The 19,294-nt window shown below is 39.9% G+C and overlaps 1 protein-coding gene and 1 non-coding gene across 3 annotated transcripts; both read left to right on the top strand.

Annotated features, from left to right (window-relative positions):
* The first annotated feature begins 2,564 nt into the window (after positions 1-2,564).
* csnk2a4 (casein kinase 2, alpha 4 polypeptide) lies at positions 2,565-18,641 on the top strand. Of its 2 annotated transcripts, none has more exons than XM_030729016.1 (13): positions 2,565-2,734; positions 6,259-6,548; positions 6,641-6,752; positions 6,844-6,945; positions 8,659-8,709; positions 8,992-9,051; positions 10,548-10,631; positions 10,821-10,931; positions 11,273-11,374; positions 12,561-12,661; positions 15,217-15,365; positions 15,464-15,553; positions 17,107-18,641. In XM_030729016.1, the coding sequence occupies exons 2-13, from the start codon at positions 6,448-6,450 to the stop codon at positions 17,109-17,111; spliced, it is 1,068 nt and encodes a 355-aa protein (XP_030584876.1). In that variant the 5' UTR covers positions 2,565-2,734; positions 6,259-6,447; the 3' UTR covers positions 17,112-18,641. The 2 variants fall into 2 exon arrangements, with proteins under 2 accessions (XP_030584876.1, XP_030584875.1); XM_030729015.1 differs by having other exon boundaries at positions 2,566-2,734; positions 16,614-18,641.
* LOC115781052 (small nucleolar RNA SNORA57) lies at positions 8,763-8,899 on the top strand. Its single transcript, XR_004020044.1, has one exon. It is a non-coding gene; the product is annotated as a small nucleolar RNA SNORA57 (small nucleolar RNA).
* Positions 18,642-19,294: the final 653 nt, after the last annotated feature.

The raw sequence follows: 19,294 nt of genomic DNA, 5'->3' as shown, positions 1-19,294 counted from the left end.
ACGGTGCATAAATTATTATTCACCAAGAGTCATTTGAAAGCCATGTTGGCCTAATGTATGACATCATTGAAAAGACTGCAATAAACCAATGAGCTCCTAAAACAAGTCAACACTGTGTAAGAATCCTAAAAAATTCTCACGTTATTATTAGTATTATTAGTATGTTTGCTCTACCCTTTAGCTGACTTGCTGAAAGGTGACAGACTGAAGAACAGTATGTATGTTTTATAATGTTGGGGCGCCCCCTTTTAGACACAGTCAGGATAGTTTTAAAGTTTCCTCATGTAGCTCATAGGACACCATATTATCTGCTCCCCTCTTTTCAAGCACAGTACATTTACAGTCATTTGAAAAAGAAAGTTTTCACAGGCTCTACATATGCAGTCTTGTGAAAAACTAATTACACACCATGATTCAGTAGCTTGTAGAACCACCTTCACCTTTGTCAATCTCTTACTTGTGGAGGAATTTCGCCCCACTCTTCTTTACAGCATTGTTTCAGTTCATTGAGGTTTGTGAGGATTCCTTTATGCACGGCCCTCTTAAGGTCCCAGCACAGCATTTCAAACTGGATTGAGGTCTTGAGCCACAGCATCTCCTTGATTTTTTAATTTAAGCCATTCTTTTGCACATTTGGGGGTGAGCTTGGGATCATTGTCCTGTTGCATGATCCAATTTCAGCCAAGCTCTAGCTGCTGGACAGATGGCCTCACATGTGCTCTAGAAGACTTTGGTATACAGAGGAGTTCGTGGTCAACTCAATGACTGCAAGGTGCCCAGGTCCTAACAAAACAAGCCCAAATCATCACCTGTCCACCACCACACTTGACAGTAAGTACAGTATGATGTGTTTTTGCTGATATGCTGTGTTTGGAGTTGAAATGTGGCACTGTGCATTATGGCCAAACATCCAAATATCTCCACTTTGTCATGACTTTCTATATTTAAATGCTAAATGAGGCTTGTAGAGTCTGAGAGCTCGTGAATCACAGAATCTGACCTCATTTTCTGGGATGTTGACACCTAGAAAGACTCTGGCATTGTTTGTTAACACACACCTGAATGCTCCAGACCAATGACTGTAGAAAACCATCTTCTGTACAATGATTGCCTCAGATCAGCAAACTACCAGCACCTGAGTGCTAGCTAATCTCAAGTTTTTTTCACAGGACTGTGAGTTTAGTGAAAAACTTTCTTTTTCTTAATGACTATTTCATGTCATTAAGGTTTTGTCTACTCTCTCCTGCCATTTGTCTTTTTTCCTTGTTTTGTTGAGCATGGTGTCTCTATGTTCCTCTTTTTTTTCTCTTCTCCTCATGCTCAAAGTGGTCACAGCAGATGGCGGCCCCTCCTTAAACCTGGTTCTTCCAGAGTTCTTTTACTGTTAAAGAGGAGTTCTTTCTCCCCATCATTGCCAAGTGCTTGTTCATAGGGTTATGTCTGATCATTGTGGTCCTGTCTCTAATATTTACTCTATGAATATAGAAGTGCACGAACAGCAGCCTCCCTGAAGACCTGCCAGTCTGTACATTGAAAAAAGTCTTGCAGTACAGAGGCAGCATCACTGCGCCACACAGTGATGGTCTTCTGTGTTGGTCTAGAGCATCTCAGCAGCGAGTGGTAGGCCGGGACCAGCATGATGGAGATGTGGTCAGAGAGGCTGAGGTGGGGGCGGGGGATGGCTCTCTATGCATCTCATTTGTTGGTGTAAACATGGCCCAGTGTTTTATTTCCCAATGTTGGTATGGTGACATGCTGGTAAAACTTTGATGGAATAAGCGCACCCAAACCATGGCAGCAAAAGCAGTGCCACAAGATCTCCTCAGTGAAGTCAACGATACACTTTAGAGGTCATCTGAGACGTGCAAAAACACTATGATTAGAACAATATTTTTTATGCATTTAAAACAAAATGGACACAATGTCTCAGATGTGATGCTATTTTTAACCTTCCAAAATTAGAGCAAGCTATAAACTAGCCTCAGACAGACTGGAGCACGGAAATGTTAATATTGGGAAAATTAGCATTGGTCATATCTATGTAGTACTGAAGTGGCTTCAGCTCTCAGTAGTTTATGACCTCTTAGCTTGTGAAGTACAGTACAATTAGAAAATATTAGGGCAGTAACATCTTTCTGTCTTGTCTTTGTACACACTGGATTTGAAAAAAAGAAAAAAAACCCATAAGAGCCCACAGTGACACCGGTGTCACAGATTCGCATGTCAAGGAAATTTCCTTAAATAAGTTTGTAGTGTAAAAGATTTTTTAAATTGTTTATAAATCTTTATCCAAAGAAAAATGTGTGTGGGCTCTTATGGGGTAAAGTGCTTATCCTCAGCTTTCATGTTAAGGTGTTTTCAACCACACTGGACAAACAGTATAGGAACTCTATCCCCTTTTCTATGACTTTACAAAATAAAAAAAAAAAAAAAAAAAAGCAGAGTAATTTAAGAATTTCATCTCCACTGGGCAGTGTTTATGTAGCGCCGGTGTCCATACGGCCTATGTTTTTGCCGCTTGCGTAGTTGCTTTACGACTTTTGTACGTTTGTCCCTCGAGTGCCCCCGTTGCAAAAGTCTGGGACGTAGGTGGTGGTGGGCAGCCATATTGTCTCTGATACAGCAGAAATCATACAGTGGCACGGGCGCACCGGCGAAGGAGGGAGGCGAGGACTGGTGGTTTGACGAAACTCACGTTATCTGGAAGAATTCGGTCGTCGTACTGATCAAGGGGGTAAATATCAGCTCAGTTTTGTGTCCGCTTTTGGTAACGCAGACGCACTTTCTCTGTAGTAATTAGCGAGTTCTAATGTTAGCCATGCTAAGATTAGCAAGCTATCAGATAAGGCCTGCCTATAGCCGATAAGTTAACGAAACCACACAGAAAGAAACACCGGTCTGGGATTTAGCCAAGTAGAGCAAGTACTCTAATTGCCGATGTGTACTTATTCCTGCTTCAATTCAAATGAGAACGTAATTTATCTAATTGTGAGACAGCGTGACACTGGTTCACGTAAGCTATTACTGCGTTTTTGGTGAAAACGGTGGGTGAGCCTTGTGCAAATGGTTAATCTGGTGATAATTAAATGTACTAGGTGACTACTTAACTCATCCGTTAGGAGTAATCTAGCTAAAGTTAGCGGGATGACTACTGAACGAATTAGTTAATCCGGTTCATCTGGAAAGGGGTCCCCATGTCTCCTGCCTGTGAGTCTTCGCTAATTATAAGCGATAGTCGATTCCGTTATTAACGTTAACTTAAGAATATATGCGGAAAAGTACGTTGGGGCTTTTTTTAAAAAAAAAATTTCTATAATATTATTTATATTTTAATCCCCAAGACTGGCAGTAAGCTATCAGTCGAGACGTAGGGCCATAAGCTGAAGTTAAGATGTTGATGTACTAGAAATCAATAGCTAACCAAGAAAACCCTGCGTTGAAGGTGCGAATCGGCCGCTAACAGCTATGTTTGCCATCCCATCCCACCAAACGACAAAGACTGTAGCGGTTAGTTTGACACACATGTAGATGTTTTAAAAACCACCAACCACTGGTGAGTAGCTTGGGAAAGTGATTGAACTGGTTACAGGTAAACAAATAAATGTGTGCATTGCTAAATTCAAGTCAGTAGCGGATAGAAAGAAAAAGATCATTTGGTGTTGTAAAGATTTGACACAAAATGATTAACTGTGGAAATTTAAGTTTATTTTTAAAGTGATTATTGTATTTTGTTTATCTTAATTATTTCTTCATTTTTTTTCTTCACATGATCTATTGTAACCTGCATGGCATTTATTTAAATTTTAATTTGGATATATCTGTTTTGCAGTATCTTCCAGCTGTAGTATCATGTCTCCCTTTGTTCTACATAAACATACTTTGTCCCAAGTAAGAAAAAAAATGGATGGTCACCCTGATCCTACTGTGCAAACCCCACAAAAATCAACCAGCAGTTAGTGGAATAATTAAGTGCAAAAACATATAAGGTGGTTAATGAGACCCCTGAGTTACAGCCTTGCACTTAACACAAGTCACATTTCATGTATATTCATATTACCCTTACCTGGGATTGCTGTTGGATTATGTGGGGGTCGAGGGGGATTTATCCCCATCATGATTTTGGCAAGCAGCCCCACCCCTCACCCAAAAAAAAACATAGCTGCAGAGGAATAGGAGTTTGTTCCCTTGTGCTGTACCTGACTGAGGTCTTCACTCTAACCTGAGAACTGTACCTGTTAGCTATCGGAACTGTTTGGTATCACTGCAGCTAGCAGCTGGGCGTGGCCATTTTGGTTCACGATGCACTAAAACAATTTTGCGATTGTCCCGTTCTTAGCAAGGCATCTAAACCAATACCAAACCCCTCCCTCGCTTCAGTAGTGTCCAACTCCCAAAAATGTTTTTTCTGGTGGAGACCCTAGTGGGATTGTTTCTTTTGGTAGCTTTAAGTTTCAGCTAGGTCCACAATTAAATTACCAAAAAGTCATTGCTGTGCTGCAGCTTGGTAATGAATTTTGTTTGAGGTTGTTTTTATGAGCTCTGATCAGATTTTACTTTCAAATATCTGAGAGCAGGGAAGGAAAAAAGAAAAAAATGTGAATGACAAGAGCTATGGTATGGATTAATGTGTATTAAAGCATAGAATTTGTGTGTGAGATTGGGGATGTAGTTCAAAAAAAGGGGACGGTTAAAACTGCAAGTGACAAACAGCAGGCTTCACACCCTGTTAACAGACTCATGGGGAACACTGAAATCATCATTCATATATCTGTGTGTGTCTGTGTGCTTCTGTACATTACACCCCCTTGTAAAATACACAAGGACATACAAGGGGGTGTAATGGTACAGAAGCCACAGTTCTGTGAATTTTGAGTCAGTTAATTTGCATATATGAAATAGGTATTTCTGGATCAAATGATGATTTATGTGACTAAAATGGATTACTTAGAACATCTTTACTCCTTGCAAACAATAGTAAAACCTTTTAATGAACACAGAAACCAAATTTGACTAGAAAACAAATAAAAATTGAGTTAAAAAAAAAACACTGACAAAGTAATCCTCTTCTGAGAGGTATACTACATATCGCCTCATCACCTCATGCATATTTATTCCCAGTATTGTCGCAATAACTGATTTTCAGCAGATCAGACCTGCCACCCTCCCGTTTATGGACAGCTGACAGGAGCCGTCTAATCAAAAAAAGCTGGTTATAAGCCAACATGTCAGCTAATGGTAGACTTGAATGTCCTAAAAATCACACTTTCCCTGATCAGCAGTTTGATTACATTCTCATATCATATGAGTCTGAGTCATCCGCAACATTAGATCCACCTCGAAGAAAGTTTCGCAACCCGGGCTAACAGCGGCCAAATCAGCAGCACTTACTAAAACAGCAGCGGTTACTGACAGAAAAGTCCAGGAAATCCTCAGCAACTCACCTCAGTATCACTGTCACTGGACAGAAGTGAGCTTCTCTGAAAAAGAGTCGTTTCAGACTCTTTTTCAGAAAGTTTTCCAGCCTCCTCCAGAGTAAGCACTCACTGTGTTTGAGGGGACTTGGAAGTAAAAACGTAAGATATATAATTAACACATCCATTTTTTTATTCCTGATTTTATTGCAAGTTTTTAAGTGTTATTAAAATATGTCAAAATATAGTGTGTACAAAAAATTTTTTATACACAAACAGTAGCACATCAGAGAATCGGGTTATGGAGAAACACAAGATGTGAAAAACGCAAAAAAAAAACAAAAAACGCATGCACCTGCATGCATTGGTTGTACTTTGTAGCAAGTAGGCCAGGATGTTTTCCTCTTCAGCCTCATCCACAATCCTCTTGTCCAACTACACAAACTACAAGAGGGTCAAAATTCCAAGTGCAATTTTATGACTTATGTGTCATGCATGTTTCATGTGCATGCATTGGCTAATGGCCCTAGGTGAAGGTTGGTACGCAATTTTCCACAGTGCTTTGGTAGAGCTGCTGCAGTAATCCACTCGTTGATGTCATGTACCATCTTAGGGCTTGGCCAAAGCTATTTGACTAATTAATCACATCTGTGTTTACTAGCCCTTTTAAGCTTGATGGCTTACATTATCTGATTAAACACTTTCTTACATTTATAGCTAAAAATAGTTTGGAATTGGTAGCCTGTTAAATGTATGGCTAAAAGTCAATGGAAATCAGAGATGGGAGTGCGAATCAGAATCTGTTTTTTTCTGATCATTAATTTTCGGTTCCAATCTCTTTTGCCAGCTTTTCCCACCTTGCCCCTGGTGGCCCCTTCCCCCCATCCTCAGGCAAAACCTCCCCCAAACCCCTTTCCCTTGTGGGATCTACTCCCTCACCCCTACCTTCCCTCCTCTTCCTCTCCCTTTCCCCCACTCTTCTGGCTGTCATCCGCTGTAGTAAGATCTCCCCACCATATCCGCCAAGCTGTCGGACATGTCAGGACCCGTGCCAAGCCGGGCCCGAGTGTACACCGAGGTCAACACTCACCGGCCTAGGGAGTACTGGGACTATGAGTCACATGTGGTTGAATGGGGGTAAATACTTTTGACACCTATACAACATTTTAACTGCTACTTGGCAAATGTTCAAGACTGATATTTGGCTGTGATACTACTTTATTTTACAGAAACCAGGATGACTTTCAGTTGGTGCGTAAGTTAGGACGTGGGAAGTACAGTGAAGTCTTTGAGGCAATCAACATCACCAACAATGAGAAGGTTGTGGTGAAGATACTCAAGGTAAATGGCTTACTCTTAGGATCGATAATCATTTACTTAGAAGTAAAATATCTGTAATATTTGCCTCTTTTTTTTATTTTTAATCCTCTAGCCTGTAAAGAAAAAGAAAATAAAGCGTGAGATCAAGATTCTGGAGAATCTGCGTGGAGGTCCTAACATAATCTCCCTCATTGACATAGTCAAAGACCCAGTAGTAAGTATCATATTTATTTATAAGAACATTTGAGTCTTTTTCACAAGTATAGCCCTTATTTATTTTGTCCCCCCCCCCCCCCCCCCCCCCCCCCCAAAAAAAAAAAAATCACATGATGTGGTTTTCATAAAAATATCGATTATTTGTTGGCATAGTGTCATTGTATCAATAGTGTTGAATCTACCATTTGTGCCAGCTGTTTGGTTACATATGGGAAGTTTGTGTCTGAGTATTTGGGGAAACTGTGGCTAGATAGATACGTGTAAGCAGTTGTATAGTAATAAAATCTTCTCAGGGCTCTCTCTCAGCACTTGAACAACACATCACATCTGGGCTATCAGCCATTCAAAATTGGAGCTGCTTCAAATTAAGATATCCATTTTTCACTTTTAGAACCACCTGTGAGGTTTTACCTACCCTATTCATCAAAATTAGGCTTAAATATTCAAAAACAAGCCCAAGAAGAATAAAATAGTTAAAAAGTACTGTTCAGCGCGATAAATATTCAATATGATCAAACTTTAGTACACCCAGCTCATGTGATTGTTTGATATGATTTACCAAAGTATGCATATGGTGGGGTAGCTGAGTTGCAGCTCTGAGCTTTTCTAGATGGTACTTGGCGCAATTGCATATGTGAATACAAATTTCTGATGCATTTGGATCAGGCATTGAACATTAAACATGCTAGCACCCTCGCACAAAGTCTGTGTGATGTCTGATTGCACCAATGTGTCAGTGGTACAGATAGTAGTCTGGTGAATTCATAGCTAGCAAGTGGTCGTCCTATGTCATGGTCCAGGCAGCTTAAGCTAAACGGAGTATTTCCAATCATGAGAATGCATCTGACAAATGTACTCCCATGTGCTACATGTGAGGGAGAGCACCTTTTGAACAATGGCCGGGGTTCCATATAACGAGTAGCCCAAATGCCTTGGGCCTACGGTTGTCACAATCCTAGAATTTCAAACCCAATAGTGATACCCAGGAAAATACTCAGTATCAATTTTGATACCATGTGGAAAAACTTGACAAAAAATTTAGAGGCATTATTATATAACTTAATAACTTACAGATGAGGACAAATTGGAAGATAGCCCTCAGTTTTAACTTGATATTACAAGCTTTGAGCATTCCAAAGTTAAAAAGTTAAAGTAAAAGTAAAAGGTCAGTTTTTCAGGGGCCCAATAATATTGACCCTGGTAATTTTTTTTTCTGCAGTTCTGTTATTGTAGAATACTTTGTTTAGAAATGCTATGTTGAAAATCCTTTGCTCTGTTTTAAAGGAAAAAGAAAGCACTTTCGATTCACAGATAATTATCTTGTTAAATGAATTCGGTCTCCTAAATTTACGGACAGGCAGAACTGATGTTTGTTGGCTAGCTCCCATATTATCATATTGTTTTATAAGTAGCCAAAGCCACAAATAATAACAGATAGACAATGTGGCTATTGCTAATAGCTAAATGGCTAATGTAAACCTGTAGTATCTGAATATTATTTTCTTTGATTCTTTTGGACAACCCTAGGCCAGGTAAGAAAAGTTTCCATAAGGGAGAAGAGGATAGAAAATGCCAGAACCCGTCTCCTAGATGATAGTTTGATTATTTCTACTTAAAAAGAAACTACAGTGAAACGATTTTGACTGCTTGTTCTCTCAGCTGAAGTAATTGGTCAATCAAAATAAAATATTAACAACTGAATCTTTTTCAGTCCCGAACACCTGCCTTGGTCTTTGAACATGTTAACAACACAGACTTCAAGGTAGGAACACACTCTGATTTTACTGTCACACATTGTTTTGTAAGATATTTGATCCTCCTTTCTTGGCATACTTGTTGTTTTCCCATACACATGTGTGTATGTGATGGAGGAATATGAAAGTCCAGTGCTATGTCTTCGGTGCCAGAAAGTCAACAGTTTCCTGGTTCTATCCTCAATCACTGGCACAGTGCTCTTGCTGAGTGTGGCCCAGTTGCTGTTTGCTGTCATTTTGCTGTAAGATGTAAGCACTGAAAAACTAATGGTTTTGTTTTTGGTCTTCAGCAACTATACCAGACTCTGACAGACTATGATATCCGGTTCTACATGTATGAGATCCTCAAGGTGAGTCCTCCAGCTCACCTTATAATTTGTGGGCTCTAAACATTGTGACTAGGGTTTAATCCCGGGATCCGGGATTCCCGGGAAATACGATCAGAACCATTTCCCGTTTCCCGGGAAACGTTAGACGGGAAACCGGGAAAAAAGTCGCGCGCGTCGATTTGACTTTCAGAAAGAAAAGAAAGCTTCAGAATGTTAAATTTAAGGAAATATTGAGAGAAGGGTTCGTTTAATGCGAAAAGCATTACTCTTCATTTCAGGCACGTTCAGCCTCCGTTTAAGGCTTCAGCTTCATCTCAAGCGTTTTAATAGAGGTATTACACAGTTGTACTTTTTTCCTCTTTAATTTGTTGAAATCGTAGGCAATGTGTTTACCCTAAGGTATTTTGTATTATATAATTTTATATTATTATATATTGTTATATTGCATTATATAGCCTATAAAATATGCCTGCCCTGAACAATAAAGAAATATCTGTTTAACTTCGAGTGTTTCTTTTCCTCGTTTGCAGCCGCTTACTAACAATCATGAATTAGGATACGGGCCTAATGTGTGAAGAAATTATCATGAAATAGATTGCTTTAACATATTTCGCTTTTAAAATGGAGTTGAGTAAAATGTATATTTTTTTAGGCTATAAGGATCGGCCAGTTTTTCAATAGACGATTCACAGCGAACCTACTTTAACCCTCAGACACGGTGTTATAAATTTGCTGTTGCCAGAATGGCAATGACCAAGTCGTAGTGCATTACTCAAGGCCCTGTGTTATGCCATATTATAGTGTAGTACGGTAGTTAACTTTTCAATGACTGTTACAGCGTTCCACTGGTGGAGATATAGCGCAACAGATGTCGCCACGACAGCGTGGCTGAGCCTTTATCAATGCTGTGTGGAGATGAACCGTATTGTTTTGCACCAGCAGTTGTAAAATAGCTTGGTATAATTCCATGTACAATGGAGGAATATTCGAATTATATTTGTTAAGGGAGTGTTGAGGAACGATACAACACCGCATAGCTCAAGCACTCGAATGTCGAGATGTAGGTTTTATTGTGTTAATCAAGACGACGTTGCCCCCTACTGGGCATAACAGGACATAGCTGGAAAGCTACCTCTACAATATCACAATAGGTTAAGGCCGACACAGGCTACAGAAGGCCTAATTAAAATAAAAAAATAAATAAACTTTTTCCCGGGATTCCCAGGAAATGGCTCGTCATTTCCCGGGATTTGATCCATGTCATTTTCGGGAAAAATATTAAACCCTAATTGTGACACTAGTTCAGATGAAGTCCTTAAACAAGACTTTTTGATGACCCAGAAAATGTTCTTTGACTTTGTTTTTCTGTGTTTTTTTGTACATGTTTGGCTATTTAGACTCATTTTGTTATCAGCGTTGTCCAGTAGGAGGGCATCATCTTGCTATCTGTGGCTGTTTTGGAAGTTTTTGGCAGAAAAACTTAATAGATAACAAACTCGCTTTGCTATTTTCTGCAGGCTCTGGATTACTGCCACAGCATGGGAATCATGCATAGAGATGTGAAGCCACATAACGTGATGATTGATCATGAACACCGTAAGGTGGGTGAGATACAGTATTGCTTTTGATTAAATGTTGCTATTGTGCTTTTCTGTTAGCTTCTAAAGGCCTTCTAATGGCCTTCTGGTCTTCATAGTCACTCTTGAACTCATTGATACTGTAATGTTTAATTTCCACTTACTTTACTTTGAGTCCTGGTTCTGAGTGCTAACATCTTAATTTCTTTGCAGTTGCGTCTTATTGACTGGGGTCTAGCTGAGTTTTACCATCCAGGACAGGAGTACAATGTCAGAGTTGCCTCTCGCTACTTTAAAGGCCCTGAGCTTCTAGTGGACTATCAGGTATGACAGAGGGTAGTAGAGTGTAGTTTGTCTTTCTGCTGTGGAAACACTGGCTTTTGAGCCTTTTGTCAGTCATGCAATTCAGTTCAGTTTTATTTATATAGCACCAAATTACAACAACACTCACCTCAATTCACTTCATATTGTAAGATAAAAACCCTACAATAAGAATCATTGAATTTTGGGCATATTTGTCATACACTGAATAGCCCTGAATGATCCTGTTGTTGTTAAAGATCACTTTCTTGTTCATTTGAACTGTTTTTCACCCTGCTTTTCAGCGGCGTGTATTTCAGTTGTATTTCATCTTTGCTAAAGATTGATCTTCTGCTGTGTTTTAGATGTATGACTACAGTCTCGATATGTGGAGCTTGGGCTGTATGCTGGCATCCATGATCTTCAGAAAGGAGCCCTTCTTTCATGGTCATGACAATTATGACCAGGTGAATGGATCTAAGATATTAATATTTTGCCCCTTTTAATTACTTTAAAATTGTGATTTTTGCTGTTTTTCTTTTAATTATCGCTAGGGATGTGTGACTAGTCAACTAGACATTTAAATGTTGCCACCAGAAATACTAGTCAGCTCTTCTTGTTCTTCTTGTTCTTCTTCTTGTTCTTCTTGTTCTTCTTCTTGTTCTTCTTCTTGTTCTTGTTCTTCTTCTTCTTGTTCTTGTTCTTGTTCTTCTTGTTCTTGTTCTTGTTCTTGTTCTTCTTGTTCTTGTTCTTCTTCTTCTTGTTCTTGTTCTTCTTGTTCTTGTTCTTGTTCTTGTTCTTCTTGTTCTTGTTCTTCTTGTTCTTGTTCTTCTTCTTGTTCTTGTTCTTCTTCTTGTTCTTGTTCTTCTTGTTCTTCTTGTTCTTGTTCTTCTTCTTCTTCTTGTTCTTGTTCTTCTTCTTCTTCTTCTTGTTCTTCTTTGTTTTCTTCTTCTTCAATTGCATTTGCCATTCAAAGATGTTATAATGCAACACAGCCACTAACCAGGGATGCAGCTGTGGCTGTTTCCCTCTCTCTGCAAACTAATCTAACACTGTATGTTTTCACCATTATGCACAGCACAAAGTGCAGCACATTTCAAATATGATTTGATTTAAGGTTGGCGGTTCAATCCCTGGCTGCTGCAGTCTGCATACCAAAGTATCACTTCGGCAAGATATTGGACCCCAATGCAGATGTGTGTGTGTGTGTGTGTGTGTGTGTGTGTGTGTGTGTGTGTGTGTGTGTGTGTGTGTGTGTGTGTGTGTGTGTGTGTGTGTGTGTGTGTGTGTGTGTGTGTGTGTGTGTGTGTGTGTGTGTTAGCTAGAAAGCATTTAACAAGAAATGCTTGTATGAGTGTTTGTGAATGGCTGAATGAGGCATTTTGTATAAGAGTAGACAAGTGGTAATTTTTTATTTATTTATTTTTTAACTGGTCGACTAGTCTTTGTTTAAACAACTAGTAACTTAGCTGCCAGCACTACATTGATGTTTTAAAAATTGTTACAAGCAGCAAACTATGATTTGATGTCCCACTGTTGTATATATCTGAACCAACTTGTACGGTATGAGTTGTTTTTTTTTTTTTTTGTGTGTGTGTGTGTGTCTTTTTTATGAAAGGGATTTCTAAGCAACTGCTGCATATTTTTCTGCAGTTGGTGAGAATAGCCAAGGTCCTGGGGACAGAAGACCTCTACGACTACATCGACAAATACAACATTGAGCTGGAACCTCGCTTCAATGACATTCTTGGCAGGTACTGAGTTCAGTGGAACTATTGTTAGTACTTATGCTGGAGGGGGGGGGGGGGGGGGGGGGGGGGGGGGGTTAGTCAGGTGAAGTTAAGGTGGGTCAAATGAGAATTGGTTAGTTTGTGATAGTCCTGTCAGAACTGTCCAGTAACCTTGATTTAAAAAAAACAAACACAAAAAAAAACCAACAAAAAAAGATCAAACCATTCAAATATCGCATTACATGTACAATAGGAAAAACCAATACAAGGAAAAATAACTACTTGATTTATTTCAACATAAGCATGTCATTTAAAAGATTGACATGCCTACACATTGCATAAAAACAAAACAAAGTGCTTTGTTACATAGAATTAAGTGGACAATGTAATTAAGTGTAATTGTATTTATATAGCACCTTAAAAAAACTATATATATATATATATATATATATATATATATATATATATATATATATAAATTTTAAAAAATGTGCTTCACAACAAAATGCTAAAAGACATCAGAGTCCCCAAGTCTCAGTGGGAGAAAGTCCCAGGGTCTGGGGTCCACTATTGCAAAAGCTCTCTCCTTTAGTTATCAGCCTTGTATGCTGCTTAGGCAGCAGGCCCTGATCACATGACCTCATGGACCTGCTGGGGATGCTGGTGATTTATGGATGCAAACATTTTCTGATGTACACTGGTGCTTCAGGGCTCTTAAAGTGGACTCTGAAGTTAATGGGGAGCCAGTGCAGCTGAATTAGCAACAGAGTGTAATGTGAGTACTTAGTCAGGAGCCTCACAGCAACCTGAGATTTAGCAAAACTGGTGAGGGGACATAGTTTCCATTACCAGAGGCGCAAATCTGTCAGGTGCACAAACGGGGACTTCTGTTTTCGCTTTATTAAGCTGGAAAAACTTGTCTGCCATACAGCTTTCATTAGTCTAAGCACCCATGCAAGATCTGTGTTTCTTACTGTATAGTTGAAAGGAGATGATCTCCAAAAGCTGTCAACTTTTTTTCCCTTGAAACAGTGATAAATTGTCATTTCTCAAAGGGGAAGAGTGTATGTCCTTTGACACATGCTTGGGGAAAAAGAGAAGTGATAAAACTTTTGGCAGTGAGGTCAGAGTTGTCATGATTATGACTAATTGGCAAAGTCTGAGGGGCCAGTAATCTGAGTCACACTGCCAATAAGAGTATAGAGTATAAAATCATTTAAGAACATTTTTATTAGTCATTATTGGGCAATAAGTAGACCCGTGTTCAGTGGGGTAGAAGTTTGATTATTAGCAAAAGCGGCCCAAGTTAGGGAAAGTAAAAACTGAGGATTTGATCCATGATGTTCATAAATTCCACTGTCTGAGGAGACAGAAGGCAAAACTGGAGTCTGAATGAACACTCTTAAAGAAATGCAGTCTCATAATTTAGTATCATCACACTAAAAAAGACAACCTCAACACTGGATTTAATTCATTATTAGACTCAAATGGCATCTCTCAAAAGGTAAATGAGCTGACTTCTTGTTTTGATCAAAATCTTAATCTTGTCCAGACCTGTCACAGCAAAGCTCAACATTGAGCAGTTTTTCCTGAAAACCTCTTTTGTCTGCTCATTTCTTGTAAATGTACGCTATTGAACCACACAACAGTGGGGAATAAGTTTTATTATAAATAAATTATTTTATTATTATTCTTTTATTCTATTCTTTGGCCTCCTGTAACACTGAGGAATCCTGGGAGTCTTTTTGACCAGGATTTTTTTTTTTCCAGTGTGTGTTTAAAACAAATTTGTAGAAGTGCTTTTTCTCAGCTGTGCAGTGTTGTTAAAAATAGAAACATCCTGTGATGTTTCTGATGTTTGAAGTGATGCTAATAAACTAGTTCATGCATTTGTTGCTTTTAAGCTGAACTACTTTTTAAAATGATGATGATTATTATTATTATTATTATTATTATTATTATTATTATTATTATTATTATTATTATTATTATTATTATTATTATCCGGCTGTTCTAAAAGCTCTCTGAAAACTCTTCAGTTGAGCCAAAACAAGAGAGGACTAACAGCAAACACTAGAAGGAGAGAACATATTTCATCCATGTTGGCTGCTCTTCATTGGCTCCCTGTTAAATTTAGAATTCAATTTAAAATGCTTCTCCCAACGTACACAGTTTTAAAAATCAGACCCCATTATGTCTTAGACATTTTAGTGCCAGATTATCCCAACAGAACTCTTGGTGCTCAGTTTTTTTTGTTAATAAAATAGAAAGGGAGGCAGAACCTTCAGTCATCACGGCCTTCTCCTGAGGAACCAGCTTTCAGTTTCGATTTTGAAAACTGGCACCCTTTCTACCTTTAATATTAGGTGCTCACCCTAATCTGACAAAGCATGTTCTTGGCAATTCCAGAATTCAAATGCTAATTATTACAATGCACTACAGAAATGTCTAATGGTATGAAATAAATGCTTGCTTTTTATATTTACCGGCTATAAATAGAAATTTGACTGACTGGCAAAGGAGTGCAATCACAGGACCATAATTTTTCTTTGGTTTGCTTTTTTCCTCCCCTCTTAAAGACACTCTCGTAAGCGGTGGGAGCGCTTCGTCCACAGTGAGAACCAGCACCTGGTCAGCCCTGAGGCTCTAGATTTCCTGGACAAACTGCTGCGCTATGACCACCAGGCCCGTCTGACTGCCCGTGAGGCCATGGATCACCCTTACTTCTGTAAGCTCTCACTGTCAGGCAGAACTTTTTCTCTTGTTCTTATAATAACGTCAAGGTGGCCATGACAACAAGTAACACGTTTTTTTTTCCTCATACAGTTCCCATTGTGAAAGATCAGTCTCGTGTAACTGGATCAGCCAACCTACCCAGTGGGAACCCTGCTGTTAGCACAGCCAACATGATCACTGGTGAGAACACGCACTTACACTGTCAGTATCCTGCCCCACAATTTAGATTAAAATTATTACAATATTTGACAACTCAAAATGGTAACTAGTAGTTTGTATGCCACCACCCCACCCTCCCACCCCCACCCCCCCGCGCTTGTATCACGTTGGACCAGGGGATCACTGAGCTCCTGGGCAGTCTGAGGTGCAACTGAATCAGTGTCCCAGAGATGGTCTGTTGGCTTTAGGTCAGGTGAGCATGGGGACCAGTCAGTGGTATCAGTTCCTTCATCCTTCAGGAACTGGCTGGATACTCTTGCCACTTGGGGCCGGGCATTGTCATACACCAGGAAGAACCCAAGATCCACTGCACCAGTGTATGGTCTGACAATGGGTCCAAGGGTTTCCTTTTGATACTTAAAGGTGCCATTGCCTAGCCTGTAGAGGTCTGTGCATTCCTTCATGGATATGTCTCCCTAGACCATCACTGACCCACCACAGGCAGAATAATGTTCTCTATGTATTCTTCAGGCAGTTTTACGTCCATCACGTGCTGTCTCCTGGAATCTCTTCCATGGTCTTGAGACTGTGCTGGGAGATACAGCAAACTTCTGGCAATGCAGCCTTTGTAGGGTTTAGGTATCGCCTCATACTGCCAATAGTGACACAGACCGTAGCCAAATGCATAAAGTGAAAAAACAGTCAGATCTCCCTGAGAAACCCCAGACAAGCGTGGGGCCCTTTAACTAGGGAGCCTCTGCTGTAAGGCTGCAGTGGTACTCACTGGGCCACTGTGCTGTTTAACACACAAGCACACGCGTGCACCTCGATAAGCAAAGTAAATTGAAGTTTATTTGGAGCTGAGGTTAGAGTGACATTCCTTTGAGTTTTCTGACAAAAGTCTTCAGATAGGCAGAGTGGATGTGACTGAATTTGTGAATGCAGGTGTCAGTGCAAATAACGGGGACTTTTGTCTCATCAAAATTTAGCTGAAGAATGTTTGCAGCCATTGAAAATGTTCTCTAAGGTGTAATAGTGGTCATGACTGTCCTGATGGTCTCATCCGGCTTTCCTCTCTCAGGTATCTCTGCCTTGCCAGCCTCCACTGCCCTGGGCCCTCTCACTGGGTCACCGGTCCTGTCTGCTGCCACCAATGCCCTGAGCACCCCGGTGCCCGCTGCTGCTGGCGCCCCACAGTGACACCCCCACCCAGATTCACACTCAGAACACCCCCATCCCTCCCTGTGTGATCAATAGCTCCCACTTCCACCACCACCCAGTCAGGATGGGGGGAGGGGTGTCTTAGCAGTGCTCTGCCAGCCCTCACCATATCCAACCTAACTCAGCGTGACTGTGCCTCAGCAGCTGGAGGCAGCAGTTATCTTAAGAAAAAAAAAGCAGTTTTTTTTCCCCCCCTCTGTGAATGAGTGTTAACATGACATGAAATGAATGTTGTTTAACTGGTGGTCTTTTCATTATTTTCCCCTCAAGACATAGTGAATACAGAGGCATGTGTGTTGTGTTGTGTGATGAGTCGGAGAGAGATGGTCATTCCCCACCATGTGTGTTTTTAGTTTGACATGAGAAGACACTGGTCAGTATGAACATCAGCAGAAGGTAAAGGAAGGAGATGTTGGCTGTCAGGACCAAAAGGAGCACATCCTGTATTGTTTACTACTGAGTAGCGTCAAACACACAACCTGACACTCAGTTGACCACCCCAGAAGAGTTGAAACACCGACCAGATCACAGCATTGTGGAAGTTTTTGGTGCTGTTCTGTGCACAAACACAATGACACTTCAACACTTTCTCTGCCTGAGTAACTTTGTCTTGCCTTTCTTACCAAACAAGATCACTGGTCTTCTTTTGCTGTGCAACTCACTGTCACATCATCCTTCATTAGTTTTTTTTTTTTCCTCCCCTCTCTACTCCAAACATTGGACTGTTGGATAAAGGTTCTCTACCATCAAGTGGTCTGTTCAGCTCTAGTGTTGTGTTGTGCGATCTTTTAAGAAGCCAGGTAAGGTTCATTCAGGTCCTCAAAGAAATGGTTTCTCCAAACGTGCTGCTTACCAGTTCCTTGAAATATTTCAAGTGGCTTTTCTTGAACTACTTCAAGATATACAAGATATAACCAAAGTTTACTCAAGTTGTGGGGAAGAAAAGACTAACCAATCTTTTGTTCTTTTTTTGGGGAGGGTTAGTGGGAGTTGCTGACAACATGGGACCTTGTCATCTGCTGGTAGGGCTGTCATGATACCCACAAATTAAATTCTGTGCTATTGACAGACCAGTCATAGGGTGCTTCAATAAATCGCCACAGAAGCTTTTTTTTTTCTTTTCTTTTAATACACCTCTGTGCTTTAAAGCCACCTGCAAGGATGTGTGTTTGTGCAATTAGAACACAATCAGAGGGATTTTTTAGTGCCACTATGAACATTATCGGTCCTTTCTGTTCCTCTGCTGACCTTTTTATAGTAACTCGAGTAATGTAACAATTCTCTTCACATGCCTCGCCACGAGTGAAATGGAACAAGGAAAGCAAGTGCGATCATAAACGACAGCAAAACCCGATCGATTCTCCTACTGATTTAAAAGCATATGTTGGAAGTACAGCCCTTAATGTCAGGAGTACGTATAGCAGATTAAACTAAGATAAATGCTGCATCATGGAGAGCAGGGAGAATTCCTTCACTGAGACAGCCCTACTTGCTGGTGACTCTGGGAGGAAAGTTCACATGTACAGTGAGTGAGATGCTTTTTTTTTTTTTTAATTTCCCTTCTTTTTCCTTTAGTCCCACAGTTGGTTAGCTTTCACCTCGTTGAGGGAAGCAGTGAAGTATAATAGCACTTGAAAGTTAGTTTTCCCGTGTTTTAGTGCCAGAGTTCGAAAGTGCAAGTTTTAGTTTCTGCTGTACATATGCCTTTTTTTTTTTTCTTTTTCATTTCAAAACCTGAAAATGCAAATAAATCAGAACATGTATACATTGACCTGACAACGGAGCAGTTAAAAGTCCCTACATCACTGTATATATTTTTCTGTCCTTATGTAGATGACTAGTATTTGAAAAATATTTGTGTAAATAAACGTGTTTTATTTATCAGGTACATGTCTGATTTGTCTGTCATGCTCAGCTCACAGCTCATGTAGCTTCCATGACCTACAAGTGCAACATCTGTCTTCTCCCCAGTGGTACCATTATAGTGTTATAACAAATCCTTTGATTCATTAATGCCAAGTGCACATTGAAAATATAAAAATGCATTATGGTGTGTATATCCCAAAAGTGAAACTTTAGTTTTGAAAGGTATTGCCATCTTGAGCTTAGCAAGTCTGGCTAAAAAATAGTTGGATGGACATCCATTTGTTGCTGTTAAAATTCACGTCCCCTTTCTGTGCAAAAAAAAAAAAAAAAGTTCAGTTTAAGATGTTCCTTCAGGTGTTGCTGAAACCCGTTTACCTGGTTGGAATGTAGTTTTTTTTTCCTGCCATGAATATATTTTGCTTTTCCCACATAAGACTGCCATGAGAAGAATGTTTTGCTGGGGTGGGCTACGTTCTCTGCAACTGCATCACAAGCCACCGGAGCATGACGGGATCTATTATCAAGCAAATACATAAATCTCAAACTGTGTATGTGAACCTAATTAACTGTTTTAGTTTACAGGGTTTCCTCTTGATCGTTGTGTAGTGACAAAAACCCAGAACGTGGTGATGCGCACAAGAACAATAGATGAAGTAGATGCATAAGTTACAGGGT

Source organism: Archocentrus centrarchus, chromosome 5, assembly GCF_007364275.1.
Source record: "Archocentrus centrarchus isolate MPI-CPG fArcCen1 chromosome 5, fArcCen1, whole genome shotgun sequence".
Taxonomy (NCBI): Eukaryota; Metazoa; Chordata; class Actinopteri; order Cichliformes; family Cichlidae; genus Archocentrus; species Archocentrus centrarchus.
The sequence above is the reverse complement of the archived record's forward strand: the minus strand, read 5'-3'. Positions and strand labels throughout refer to the sequence as shown.